Source organism: Rhinichthys klamathensis, unplaced genomic scaffold (assembly GCF_029890125.1).
Source record: "Rhinichthys klamathensis goyatoka isolate OS25496 unplaced genomic scaffold, OSU_Roscu_1.1 h1tg000700l_1, whole genome shotgun sequence".
Taxonomy (NCBI): domain Eukaryota; kingdom Metazoa; phylum Chordata; class Actinopteri; order Cypriniformes; family Leuciscidae; genus Rhinichthys; species Rhinichthys klamathensis.
This window is the reverse complement of record NW_026607123.1, coordinates 242,414-256,423: the sequence shown is the minus strand read 5'-3', so window position 1 is coordinate 256,423 and position 14,010 is coordinate 242,414. Positions and strand designations below refer to the sequence as shown.

At 37.2% G+C, this 14,010-nt stretch overlaps 1 protein-coding gene across 3 annotated transcripts in view; it reads left to right on the top strand.

Moving 5' to 3' along the window:
- The window catches only part of pikfyve (phosphoinositide kinase, FYVE finger containing), a 30,277-nt gene that overhangs the window by 2,787 nt on the left and 13,480 nt on the right, over nucleotides 1-14,010 (top strand). For 2 of the 3 annotated variants that reach the window (XM_056242153.1, XM_056242152.1), the window contains exons 2-12: nucleotides 1,085-1,260; nucleotides 3,085-3,132; nucleotides 3,364-3,522; nucleotides 4,966-5,075; nucleotides 9,709-9,880; nucleotides 11,366-11,573; nucleotides 12,710-12,736; nucleotides 12,917-13,000; nucleotides 13,100-13,238; nucleotides 13,349-13,506; nucleotides 13,692-13,803. In XM_056242153.1, the coding sequence (XP_056098128.1) occupies nucleotides 1,095-1,260; nucleotides 3,085-3,132; nucleotides 3,364-3,522; nucleotides 4,966-5,075; nucleotides 9,709-9,880; nucleotides 11,366-11,573; nucleotides 12,710-12,736; nucleotides 12,917-13,000; nucleotides 13,100-13,238; nucleotides 13,349-13,506; nucleotides 13,692-13,803 (1,383 nt within the window). In that variant the 5' untranslated portion in view covers nucleotides 1,085-1,094. The remainder of the gene's footprint in view (nucleotides 1-1,084; nucleotides 1,261-3,084; nucleotides 3,133-3,363; nucleotides 3,523-4,965; nucleotides 5,076-9,708; nucleotides 9,881-11,365; nucleotides 11,574-12,709; nucleotides 12,737-12,916; nucleotides 13,001-13,099; nucleotides 13,239-13,348; nucleotides 13,507-13,691; nucleotides 13,804-14,010) is intronic. The other variant, XM_056242154.1, reaches the window with a different exon arrangement.

Sequence of the window (14,010 nt, the reverse complement as noted above, 5' to 3'; positions counted from 1 at the left end):
TAAAGTGACAGTAGCCTAAAAGTAAACATGCTGCCAGGGATAGTTCACCCAAAAAAGAAAATTCTGTCCTTATTTACTCACTCTAATGTTGTTCCAAACCTTAATTTATTTCTTGTGCTGAACACAAAAGAAGATATTTTGAAGAATGTGGCTAACCAAACAGTTGCTGGTCCCCATTGTCTTCCATGGTAGGAAAATATATACTATCATGGAAGTCACTGGGGAACAGCAACTGTTTGGTTAGCCACATTCTTCAAAATAACTTTTATTTTCAACTGAAGAAAGAAACTTATTTGGGTTTAAAACAACTTGAGAGAGTAAATGATGACAATTTTCATTTTGGGGGGAACTATCCCTTTAATGTTAATAAAAACAACTATAAACTAGGAGAAAATCAATCACTCACTGCTCTGAGAACTTTAATAGTAGCTTTAATAAGTATCAATGTATAATTTATACCGTGAAGTCTATGTAGTGTTTTATTTTTATATTTGTTCATTTAATTTCTTTTTTGAATGCTTGCACCTACTGTAGCAGAAAAAAATAAATCACTGTTTATTTAATTTGTGTATTATATGTTGTGTAGGCTATATCTAATGTGTATCTTTGTTCTTATCTTTTAATAACAAAGAAAATAATGACAAAGATTTTTATCTTCGCCACTTTAGCCTAAATTTCTGCCATTCTTTTTTATTTTGTTACCTTGTAAGGCTTTGTTTTTAAAATAGGGACATTTGTTTGGCTGTAATGCTCAGTCACTTGCAAAATAGTAAAACCAACATGAAAAAGAATCGTGATAAAATCGTGAATTGTGATTTTCCTGAAGAAAAAGAAAAAATATATATATGATATTATATTTTTGCCTACCACTTGGCCAAAAAAAAAAAACAGTAAAAAAATGTATTTAAACACTTTGAATTGTTATTTGAAACATGTTTAAACACATTGTTCTTTAATCAAAATATGCTTTACTTCAATTAAAAACTTTTTTAGTAATTTATTTGTCCACCTCAGCATTTAAATATAATCAAATGTACATTAAATAAATGTATTTGGAATTGGTTTGGTTTGAATTGTCCCGCAGGGGCAGTGACATGGCTGCCGAAGACAAGGCTGCGATGGACTGGAGCTCTGAGGCGCCACTCTCGCCCACCAGTCCCTCCCATCTAACGCACTTCAAACCCCTGACCCCCGAGCAGGACGAGCCGCCCCTGCGCTCCGCTTACAGCTCCTTCGTCAGTCTGTTCCGCTTCAACAAAGGTGAAACACATTTATTTCTCGCCATTATGCTGTACTCAACATCTGCACCTGCATTTCTTTTCTTTTTTAAAGTCTATAAATCATTCATTTGTTTTCAAAGTTTCACCGTTTGTTTTCTGTCATCAAACACTGATTTATGGCAAGAATTTGAGTGGGAAATGAGTATTGTAAACTTATCAGAATCTTTTAGGCTAAAGTTGTTTGTTTTCTGTCATCAAACACTGATTCATGGATATGCCCCTTCATTGCATTTCTTTATGCAATTATCTGAATGTAGTCCCTTTTAATGGATCGATAGCACTTATTTGGATGCATAGTATTTTGTATTAACTGATGGCTGTACACACCAAACCTTAACTGCAATCATTTTTATCTTTTGAGTAACTTTTGATTTCTGGAATAAAAGTAAGGGTGCTCCGATTGATCGGTCGCCGATCATGATCGGCCGATAATTGCTTTGGGATGTGTGATCGGCGGTCTCTATAAAGGCCGATCCAGAAAAGCCGATCAGATGACGCAAAACTCGCGAGACGATTTTTTTACGCCCTGGTAAAAATGGCTTCACCGGTCTGGCAATTCTACAACAGGGCTCTCAAGTGTCAAGCATTGAGCGTGACAGTCACTCATTTCGGTCTTTTGTCACGCTCTCCCGCCACACATTGTATTTCTCACGCTGAAAAACTATTTGTAATATATTTAATATGCCGCAGCGGCCAAAACTCTGGCCGCGCCGCTCTCACTGTGGAACCGGCATGAATCAAGCGCATTTCCTCTGGTGTTGTTCGTCGAGCTACACAATAGCCAATCAGAAAATAGCACTATTGTATCTGGGTAAGATTTAACGCAACAACCAATGACAAAAATGTATCCAACCCAAATAAACACACAGGTGTCAATTCATTATGCATTGTCTTCTCTTAAATGTAATACTTAATGTACATTGTTGTTAAATATAGTTTAATAAGTAATGCTACATGATAAAAAGAAGTCTTCAAAAAGACCCTGTAATCGGTGATCGGTATCGGTATCGGGTGATACAGCTTCCAGTAATCGGCGATCGGTGATCGGCCCCAAAAATCCTGATCGGAGCACCCCTAAATAAAAGTTCAAGGTTATGTAGTAGTCATTCTGCTTTTAGAGAGTACAGGATTTTTCTGGAAATTCCCGAATGGCAGAGCAGGGAATTGTATTGAAGAGTCATGTGACAGTGCTCGAGATGTGCCAAGAACACAGTGTGCATTCCACTCGACGACTTCTTTTACTCTCATGTTGTTGTTGGGTTTTTTTTGTCCCTATGTATAGTATCAACAGCAGGCTATTATTGCTAGAAGCATTGCAGTACACAACTGAAAAGGGAATTATTAAAATTAAGTTATAAAAGCATAGGAAATTTACTCCAAACTGTTCATAGGACTGACAGGAATAGATGATTGAATAAATGATGGTCTCTAAAGAACACTTTAGAGTAGTGAAACTTTAAACTGTATGTGTACTTAATTAAGAAAAGGAAGAAAATCGAACAGGTTTAGCAAAATTTCAGCCTTTATAAGTATGGGACACACAGATTCTCTTTTGCCCTGTTATAACGAAGTTGCATTTGTGTTGGACATTATTTAATGATTATTTTTAGGTAATATATTCGATCATCAAGTCATTGGAGCTGAAGAAAAATCTGATGTACTACAAAAGAGAAGTTTCTGGAATTCAAATTACATTTCTTTTAATATTAGTCTTGATTTACAGTTAATCAGTGTGATTATCTGTAAAATTCAAACTACATTTATAGCGATCAACTCTCTAACCTCTCCCTTTCATTCCTTTTAGAAAAAACAGGTGCTAACATTGCACCAGCAAAAAAGCTTGCTAAGCTTGGTAAGTCTAGCTTTTGTACAGAAGTGAAAGTAAAGCAATTAAATAAAAGTATAGAATTAATAAATGGGAAAAATGATTTCGGAATAAGAAAATTAAAAGAAGAAATGACAACACAATGCAAATTCTTTCTTAAAATCAGACAATCACCACAAAATTTCTACCCAAATCCACCATTTCCTCATGAATCTTCTACCTTCTGACCAAGCTTTTCTGTTGGTTTCAATCATTCAGAGGAAGGACGGCCTCCTTCAGTGACAGAGAAAAGTCAATCGGCTTCATCATCACCGCAGGGGCCACGGCACAACTGGTCAAGTCCTTCCCATTCCATACATGGCTCTGAAACCCACAGGAAACATCCGGAGCTTCTCCGAAGAACATCCACTGCTTCAGGTACAAAAAAAACAATTTTACATGTCTTTTAATCTGTCCACAATTAACATCCAGGTTTTAGAATTGTTTACATTGCATCTTTTGATTTTGGGATGAAATATTGACCCGGTCACATTCAGTAACCCTATTCTTCTATAGAAGACGATGCTAAAATCATGTGTTTTACTGTAGATAAAACTATCGTTCTGAATTCTTTAAAACATGCTCCTGCTAGAGTTAGAAAAGGCAACCCTATCATTGGTCTCTTTGATTGATGACTAGTCACTGCAGCCTGGTTCTCACAGGGTTTATCATTGAAGATAACAGTTGATTCAAAGGCTAGACTCTGCCCTCAAATGATCCATACCACTCTCAGTAGGGCCACTGGACATTTCTGTAAGTGAAAATTCAGGCAACAATTCAGGAAATCCATGAAATTTTGTTTCTGTGTAACGCTAAACCTGTAAAACTACATTCTGGAGTTATGGCAAAAATCTGAGTGGGAAATGAGTATTGTGAACCGTCACTTATTTGGAAGCTTCAAACAAGATGATTTTGGGGGTGTTAATTGCATTTAATTAAAACGATAAACTTATCACATGTGCAGAAATCTTTTAGGCTAAAGTTGTGTTTATGTTCCTTTCTGTTCACAGTGGAGTGGGAAGGTGAGGATTCTTTTTTTTATTTCCCTGAAACAATTCCCTGAAATTATTATCTGAATTGATCAGCACTGATTTGGAGTATATGTGTATACTTAAAAAAAAAGGAATTTCTTTATCAGTATTTTTTTCTTTACATCTTTAAATTAATAAGATAAATGTCCTTGAGAATCAAATATATTAAGGCTTGTTTGCAGAGACTATATCTTTAATTAGGTCTATTTTTCTTACCACATTGGCTTTGTAAAAAATACCAAAATAGCTAAACTACTGGCCAATTAAGTCAAGGTAAATTTGTTTTATCTGAAAACAAGTCTTAGAATCTTATCTTACTCTCAAGTAAATGTATCATGTTTTAATGATACTTAGATGTGCTTACTGGAAAATAATACAAAAATACTGATTAAGAAAATAGTTTTTGCAGTGTATAGTTTTAAATGAACCACATTTGTTGCATGTGAAAGGGTGTGCCGAACGGACTGCCTGAAGTTCTTGCTCGACACCTTTGGTGCTGTGAACTGAACATTTAGTGGTTGATCTTAGTAATTTCATATGCTTCTATTCTTTAAGTCTATTCTTGAGAATCATAATCCCACAAAAAAAATCCTAAGAATACTCTCTGGCCTATGCCGGCTTACATAAGCTATCCTTGACGGGATCAAGAGTGCTGGTGGATATTTCACTGCAAGCTTTGGCTTTGAATGAGCATGTGTGCCATGTATTTTCACCTGCATATTGTACTTTAGAGTAGGTTTAACATCTTAATTTGTACATTACTGGTGCTTGTGTTTCTTTGCATTTATAGAGGGTCGACGGAAATCAGAAGCCCCTCTGGGCAACCACGATCCCCGAACTGCTGTCCAGCTACGCACAGCCCTCAAGAGACTCAAGGAGATCATGGAGGGGAAAAGTCAGGTATTGATTTCCAGTGAACTAAGTGGGAAAATTTCTATACAAATGACTCAAAGCTTATAAACAAAAGAAGCAATGATTCAGATTGGTGATCGACCGATATTGATTTTTTTTAACCGACACCGATTATTTGCATGTTTATGTGCCGGATGATAACCGATATGCAGAAACCGATATTTATTTACTGTTATACTTCTGTTTTTTACACATTTATTACAACACACAACTGAACTGAACAAATAATTTTATTTATAACAATCACTCCCTCCTTACATACAAAAAACCCCAACTAATTTATACACCAATAAATAGAGGGGTCTGAGTGCAAAAAAATAAAAATAAAGTGCACTGTTACTTTGCAAACTACCACCCCTGCCATTGACTGAGTGAAGTAAGTCCATACTTCACTTAGATTTTTCCTCTTTTCAGTCATCTTAAAAAACAAAACAAGTGTTGAAAGTTAGCAGTTTTTCATGTTAAATTAAATCTTCAAATTACAACAAAAATATGTATATTATTTACATTATTTATGTTGTTTATATATAAATTATACATATCATTTATAAGTATCAGCAGCAACATTAATGTTAACAATAGGCTAAATAAATGTGAAAAGTCTAATGTTTTCAAATGGAGAAAATAAATAAATGACGGGAGTCATATCAACTTTGCAGAAATGTAATTTCATTTTAAACAGTTTTAGAAGGTTTATGTGCCGTTTAATAGGCTTAAGAGTGAGGAATAATTCGCTGGGTAATATTAATGGTGCGTTCACTTGCTATGGAAAATATGATATTTTCCAGTTGTGAACTGGTACTGTATTTACCAGTGTGTTGCGTTCATGTGCTTTTGTTGTCGTAATGTGGTAAAAAGATGGAGATCCAGACCTGTTATTTAGCTAAAACTATTTTAGATTGCTTAAGTCATCTGCTACAGCAAGAAAATGATTTATCAAAACTCAAACGGTAAATAATATGCTGTATATTTTCTAGATCATGAATAGTACATATTTTTACCATTCACGAGTCTCGCGTTGCTCTCCGCCATTTTGAAAAGGTCAAAGGTTATCTCATCTCGGCAACTTGTGCATCAAAATATTCTACGAGCTCCCCAGTGGAAAATACCACATGAGGGGGTGTGCATTTTCCACGTCGGCTTTTGGTATTGACCATAATTACCATAGCACGTGAACGCACCATAATTCACTGAATAATATTTGCTGGAATACATTTTCAGGAAGGTAACAAACAAAACAGCATATACATCATTGCATTTCTCAACCAGTATGTTATCAGAATTATTAATAATGTTTTTGTCGGTCTAGATCAGTGGTTCTCAAACCTGTCCTACAAACCCCTCGCCACTGCACATTTTGCATGTCTCCCCTCACCTTACACACCTGATTCAACTTATCAGCTCATTAGTACAAACTGCAGGACTTGAATTGGGTGTGTTTGATGAGGGAGACATACAAAATGTGCAGTGGTGAGGGGTCCCCAGGACAGGTTTGAGAACCACTGGTCTAGATCATGAAATGCTTTCTGACAAAGCGCTGTTTATACTCAACTGCGATCGCTCGTGGAGATAATAAATAATGAATTTCCACAGAGCTGTATTTATTTAGATGTGTATTAGCGAAATAATGGTTATGTAGTAAATGCTAATATAATTTAGGGTGTTTTAAACAAGTGAATCTTGTTCAAAGTTTCATGCAGTGGCCGTGCTTGAGCATGTCTTTGCGTCTTTACGTCACATCTGTACACATAAAGGAGGAGTCTCGGCTAGTATAAGCTATATTGCGTGTGAGGATGTTGGAGGTGGAGATTTATAGCCTTTTCTCACAGCACTTGATATAATTAAACTTATCAATTTGATGGCGGATCCAGAAAGGTTCAAACGACAATCACAAGTGACAACAGATTCACCCGCTGTAAAATGCAAAACACTTCGTTCGGACTTCGGAGTGGCTACAGAAAAAAAGAGCCTGCAACCGGCCCATGCGAAAACAAGGATAATATCGGAAGGACATTTCATGTAGTCACGCAATGCTGACGTTGTCGTCATTAACAATTTGAGAACAAAGTATAATTTGCACGGTTTTGCGTGATATGATAACTTGTAAGCGATTGTTAGATTTAATCAGCGCGATTTACTGCAATGTCAGAACCAGAACAAAAGTGGATGTTTCTTACTTGTTCAGATGAATTTTTCCGGTGAAAATTCTTATGTTGGTCATACTTCCAAAAAGAATAATCTGTGATTCTGAATGCCAGTATCCACACCGGCGCGGTGATTGACAGCTGCACACCCTCCTCAAACATTGTGTTCATCCGCGCTGTGCCGTGTCGAAGTACAACTCACGTAAAGTTTATAATTCCGCGAATGACTGCAATTGCAGATTTCGAACAGAGATGGCGACAAAGAGGAAAAACTGTGGACTGCAGCTTTAATTCATGTGAAGTTACGTCTTTATTGGGACCAAGGGGATAATCCATCCGCCGGAAACTGAAGCTTCCTCTGGGGGGCCGCCATTGTAGCTGGCTATCACCTGCTGTTAGCATTCCATTGAGTCCCATTCATTTTGGCGTCTCTTTGACAGCGAATAACTTTACATTTGAGGCGTCCAAAGACTCCATTTGTCCATTATTTATTTCTAAAGAAACACGACAATGTATAAAAGGCTCCATTACTTTGTATCTTACGTTATGGCCCCGTAGAAGCCGTTTTTGTAAAAATAGGCTAACGATTGCGTCATAACCACGGGACTCTCTGTCGCACAGAAGAGAAGTTACCGTGTAGACAGGAGGAGAAGCTCGTAGGCAATCGTTTACTGTCTATGAGGCAATCGGGTGGACATTGAGGCATAAAGTCAAGGCAGAAGCCCATAGATAGAGAGTTCATAAAAGCAACGGGACAAAATATTTCAACAACAGATTTGTTTCAGATTTCAATTCAGGTTTGGCTTGGCACAGCTACTAGAAGGTCAGAACGATTGCTCACGTAACATCTACGTCGTCAAGCTCAGTTTGAGCCTGCACAGTGCGCTTGGCTATCAGGAAGTGAGTGCTTCTATTGGGCTTCAATTCTCTTAGTTGAAATCAAGGGGGTCGTTGTGTCTATGATTGGGACAGGACATGACAGACTAGTACGGTGATGCATTGCTGCCACATACATATTATTTTTTCCACTCAATTATGTCGTAATAACGAGATGTTATGTCGTTAAAACGACATATTTTCTCGTAATAACAAGATGTTATGTCATTAAAACGACATCTTTTTCTTGTAATAACGAGATATGTCGTTAAAACGACAAATGTTCTTGGCCTTATAAGGACATGTGTAGTCATGTAAAAAATATGCCTTTATCCACATAAAATGTATAGAACTTTGCGGTGCTTTGCGGCAAGATTTATGCATGCGCTTGAGCGCGGAATAGGCAGGCTATAGCCTATAGGCTTATATGCACCCAGGATTGAATATAAACGTGCGATTAGTCCTAATTGCTTAAATGAATGACTACTAGTCTAGAAAAATCTTAGTCTACGGCAACTCTAATCAATACCCTACATTTAGTTGACAATAGTTGACATTATTTAAGTAATTAGTTTTCAGCCTTTTAGCCTACATTAAATGAGTTGAGTTGGCATAATTAGTTAATGAACTAATAAAATACAGTTTAAATTAAGATGCTAACCATATATTTCTATATATTGCTTATTCCACCACACAAAGTACTGTTTATAAGGTGACGATCCGTTATACATGTGATGATTGTAGGCTGTATCTTGAAGATTTTTGTATTGTATTGTATTGTAACTTCTGTTATAAAGAATACAGACATTTCGTTAATAAAAAATAAGAACACAATGTTGTAAAAAAATGTACTTGGGCTATCAAAGGACCAGGGGCCATTCATTTTGCCAGGGGTTCGTTTTTTTTTTTCTTTTTAACCGTAGAAGTTTGATAAAGGCGTGATAGACTATATCAATTTTATGTGGATAAAGGCATATTTTGTACATGACTACACATGTCCTTATAAGGCCAAGGAAATATGTTGTTTTAGCGACATAGCATCTCGTTATTACGAGAAAAAGATGTCGTTTTAACGACATAAGATCTCGTTATTACGACATAATTGAGTGGAAAAAATAATATGTATGTGACAGCAATGCGTCACCGTAGATTAGGCTACGTGACTCCGTGAGTTCGTCTCTTTTTTTTTTCAGAGCCAAGCTGCATAAATAAACTACATATCAGGCATATATGTCTCAAATCTCATTTGTGCATTAATGTCTGTTATGTTAAATAAAGTTGAATGATTAAAGCAAAGCAAGTAGTAGGCTTTTACATATACTTTACCTGTGCACGCCGTTGTTGTTGTGTCGTCTCTCCTCAGACACGGTGCTGCAATGGCAGAATTTTCAAAACGCCCACAAGATGGCGCCGTTTATCGGTGAATCCGATATTACAAAACCGATACCCGATTATGGGAAAATGCTTAAATATCGGTAAACCGATATATCGGTCGATCTCTAATTCAGATGTGAATGGAATCCACTACAGAATAAAACAGTGTTGTTTTGTTATTGTTGCAGTTGGATGTAAGAGATGTGAATCATGTCTTTATGTTCCAGGACAGTGATCTGAAACAGTACTGGATGCCGGACAGCCAGTGTAAAGAGTGCTACGACTGCAATGAGAAGTTCACAACCTTCCGACGGCGTCACCATTGTCGACTCTGTGGCCAAATCTTCTGCAGCCGATGCTGCAACCAGGAAATTCCTGGCAAGTTCATGGGCTACACGGGTGAGTGTTGTTGGGGTGTTCGCTTTGAGGAGCGAGGGTCTCGTTCTGACCGCTGGTTTGTGGACGTAGCCTCTTTAAAGAGGCTTTCGACAAGGAGACGAGCAGCTATGTCAGATTAAGAGTAAGAGCACCTCTAGCATGCTGCGTGTGTTTGCAGTGTTTTTTTGGCCTTTTATATAAATGGGTTGTAGTGTGAATTTTGAACTTTGTGGATTAACTGGTGTGATTCTGAAAAAGGTAAGAATTTGTCTGTGCACTTTGACCTTTTAGGAGGAATCAGTACTTACTTAAAAAGCCTCATTATTTCCTTGATTTCTTTGAAGATTTTTTGCAGATATTTTAACGCTGTAAACCTTAACTATTCAAAACATGACATTCTGTCAGACTGAATTCTTAGAGAAACTGTAATCTTACTTTGGTTGTTCTTGTATTCAGGCTGGTTTTGGACCCCAAACATTTAACCATAGACATTTTCAGGGTACTGTAGTCCCTCTGGGTCCCTCAAGGGAGTCCATTCTAGGGGGTCCTTGGAAAATGTATGATATTTAAAAAAATATATATATTAGGGCTGAAAGAAATTAATTAATAAATATTGAATCAAGATTTAAACTGACTTATTTTTTGATGTAACAATTTACACATTTTTATATCATAATCATTCCCTTATTTCTGTTGACGGCCAAATACGTTGTTTTTGAAAATTTGAAACAATTGTGAGAGCAGTTTCCAAAAGGGCACATGGCAGCTTGCTAGCATCTGCATCTCCAACACTCGTAACACAGTTCAGTGGCTATGACGATTTCCATAGGGACCTCATGACGTCAGTCCGACGTAACGTTGATCGTGACTGACTGAATGGGAACGTTTGGATTACTAGTGTAACCCTCGTTCCCTGAAAGAGGGAATGGAAACGTTACGTCCTTCTGCCACAGCCCTGAACCACCACTGAATGGCCGAGATCCCTGTCTCGACTCCTCAGCAAAACATGAATTAAGTGAGTAATGCCAGTCATATTTTTACCTGTATGTACGGGTAGGTGTGACTCGGCATGCAAATCTCACTGGCCAATGTCCATTGGCTCGTTTTGTTACCACTTGGAGGTGATTTGGGCTCCCAGGCGAGACCCCATGACATCAGTCCGACGTAACGTCTCCGTTCCCTCCTTCAGGGAACGGGGGGTTACATTAGTAACCTAGAGTCCTAGACGTTTCTATTTTTTGTTTTATTAATACTTTGAATTAGCTTTTATTTTAAGAATTTTCATGTTAATTTTTAATCATTTCATTATGTGCTTTTGACATTTTACATGTCTAAAATGTAATTTCTAATTTACCTTTAGTTTATGTTTTTCAACAAATATTTTATAATTTCTTTTATTTCAGCTTATTTTAATGAACAGAAATGTTTTAATAGTTTTAGCTGTAGCGATAATAACTTTGGTTGGTTGTCTAACTTCTCTTTTGGCTTCATATCCCCCTACTGCAGGTGATTTACGGGCGTGTACGTACTGTCGTAAGATAGCGTTGAGCTACGCTCACTCAGCTGACTCAAGTTCCATCGGAGAAGATCTCAGCGCTCTGTCAGATTCAGCCTGCTCTGTGTGTGTGCTGGAACCCACCGAACCACGCACACCTGTGGGGGGCCGCAAAGCTAGCCGGAACATCTTCCTGGAAGAGGACCTGGCCTGGCAAAGGTGAAAACTACAGAAAAGGGGCAGGGCATAAAGACATATCACTATCTATTCCACTGTTCCTGCTCACTTTACCTTATCCCTATGGTGTTTCCCTGCTCTGTTTTAACACTGCTTTCTTACCATACTCATTTCTCTCGCTGTTTATCTCTTTCATATGAGGACTGTAGGAGGATTGGCCCTCCCAGGTCCATCTAATCAAGTATCTGCCTGATGATTTATGATTCATCAAAAGTATAGAAGCAAATTGGTAGTTAACAAATATCATGGGATGTACAAAGAAAAGTGAACCTTAATATGTTGTTTCTTTGAAGTTTATCTTCATTAAAAATTGTTTGCTGTTGAAATCATTTTAAATAGAGTAAAGCATGAAACCTGTCAAGAACATGTCTGGGGTTATGTTTCACATTGAAAAACAAAAAAGAAAATAATACATTGTATTGTCCTTAAAGGAAAATAAACCAGGTAAGATATTTAGGACCAGTAAGATATTTTGCATTATGACATTATAATCATATCAATTAAGCTGGGGCCAAATTTCATCACTGTGATGTAATGAACAATAATATATTAATTAAATTGTTTAGAATTTTTAAGTCTTTCATTTATGATTGAGTTGATTTAATAATTGAGAAAGTCATTGAGAATAATTGGAATAAAAAAAAGTAAACTATTTAATGCGTAATTGTCATGAAAGTAATTTTACAATGCAAAAAAACCTAACTGTCCCAAAAGGCTTAATTTTCTTCATCCAAAATATAATTTCTTTTTTATTTTTGGAGTGAAATATGAACTGGACATGTTTTGTGGGATTCACTTTGCTAGCGTCTTCAAATAATTTGGACTTGCAGACAGTTTTTAGAGTAGACAGTGTGCATTGTTATTCAAAATAAGGTTCTGAGCAAAGTCACACTGCTTTTCCCCCTACTTAAACCAATGTTTACTCTTTTATGAACCACGTTCCTCCTATAAAGCCCCCCCCCCCCACATAGCAAATTACGTAAAACGTAGTCACAGGACTATTATGATGCAAATGAACTTCAACCCTCTCTGCTCGCCTTTATTTAATCAGCTGGCTCCTTCTGTGTTGTGTGTCTGTCTCAATGCTCATCTTTTCTCCTTTCTCTTTCCATGCATAGAAAAAATTCCATTGGGATGAGGAAGAAGTGAGTTTTAGTGTTACTTTTGTTTTGCATGACCTCCTAGAGAAGACATGCTGCTGCTCTTGAGTGTGACTCTGTTTCATGCAAAGCTTGACTGTCATTTATTAACATAGTATTTCAAAGGGAAACGATTAAGATGTTACTGACGTTCATTTGCGTGTATGTGTGTGATCACACTAGTCATCATCAGGAATCTCAGAACAGTGGTCTCAGTTCCAGACTTACAGTAGTTCAAGAGGATATGGGCAAGTCACCGGCCAGGAAGAGGTGATTATGGTGTATTTTGGCCAAAGATTCTTTACTCTTTTCAATGCTTATGTTTGCAGACTATAAATACAATGTTATCCATTTATTGCTTGTGTTAAGGTCAGCTAGTGTGACCAACCTGTCTTTGGACCGTTCTGGCTCAGCCATGGTTCCTGCCTACGAGAGTTCAGTTAGTCCACAGAACAGCCGGGCCGTATCCAAGACCGACCACAACGAAGAGGAGCGAAAGATCCTTCTGGTACGAACTTGTCTTTCACAGATTCCTCCTCAACTCTCCTGAACTTTTGCATAGTTATATTATGTGTTATATATGTTGTTATATAATTATAATGGCTGATTATCTTGTAGGATTCTTCTCAACTTAAAGATCTATGGAAGAAGATTTGCCACAACAGTACAGGGATGGAGTTTCAGGACCATCGGTACTGGCTGCGTACTTACCCCAACTGCATTGTCGGTAAAGAGTTGGTCAACTGGCTCTTACGAAACGGCACTATTTCAACTAGGTAAGAAATATTAATTTAAGCTATAACAGTTTTTTTGTTTCCTTTGCGTTCTTCTGAGACAAGTCACATTTATTTATATAGTGCTTTATACAATACAGATTGTTTCAAAGCAGCTTCACATTAATAAACAGTGAAATAACTTATAACATGTTAATGTTGTTAAACTTTCAATTATTCCGACACAGGGCTCAGGCCATAGCTATTGGGCAGGCTTTGGTAGATGGTCGCTGGCTTGACTGTGTAACCCATCATGATCAGATCTTCCGTGATGAATATGCCCTCTATCGCCCTCTTCAGGTTAGTATAAGTATAAATATGTGCCATAATTATGTTAAAGGCACAATATGAAATATATTTGCTTTAAAATATCCCCAAAAAAACACTAGCACAGTATTATATATTTTGTTCAGTTGTGTACTTACATTATCCCAAATGTTTTCAACAATGTTTAAATCCAGAGAAATGTGCAATTTTAGCCAGTGTAATGGCCCGTGTCATTGCGTC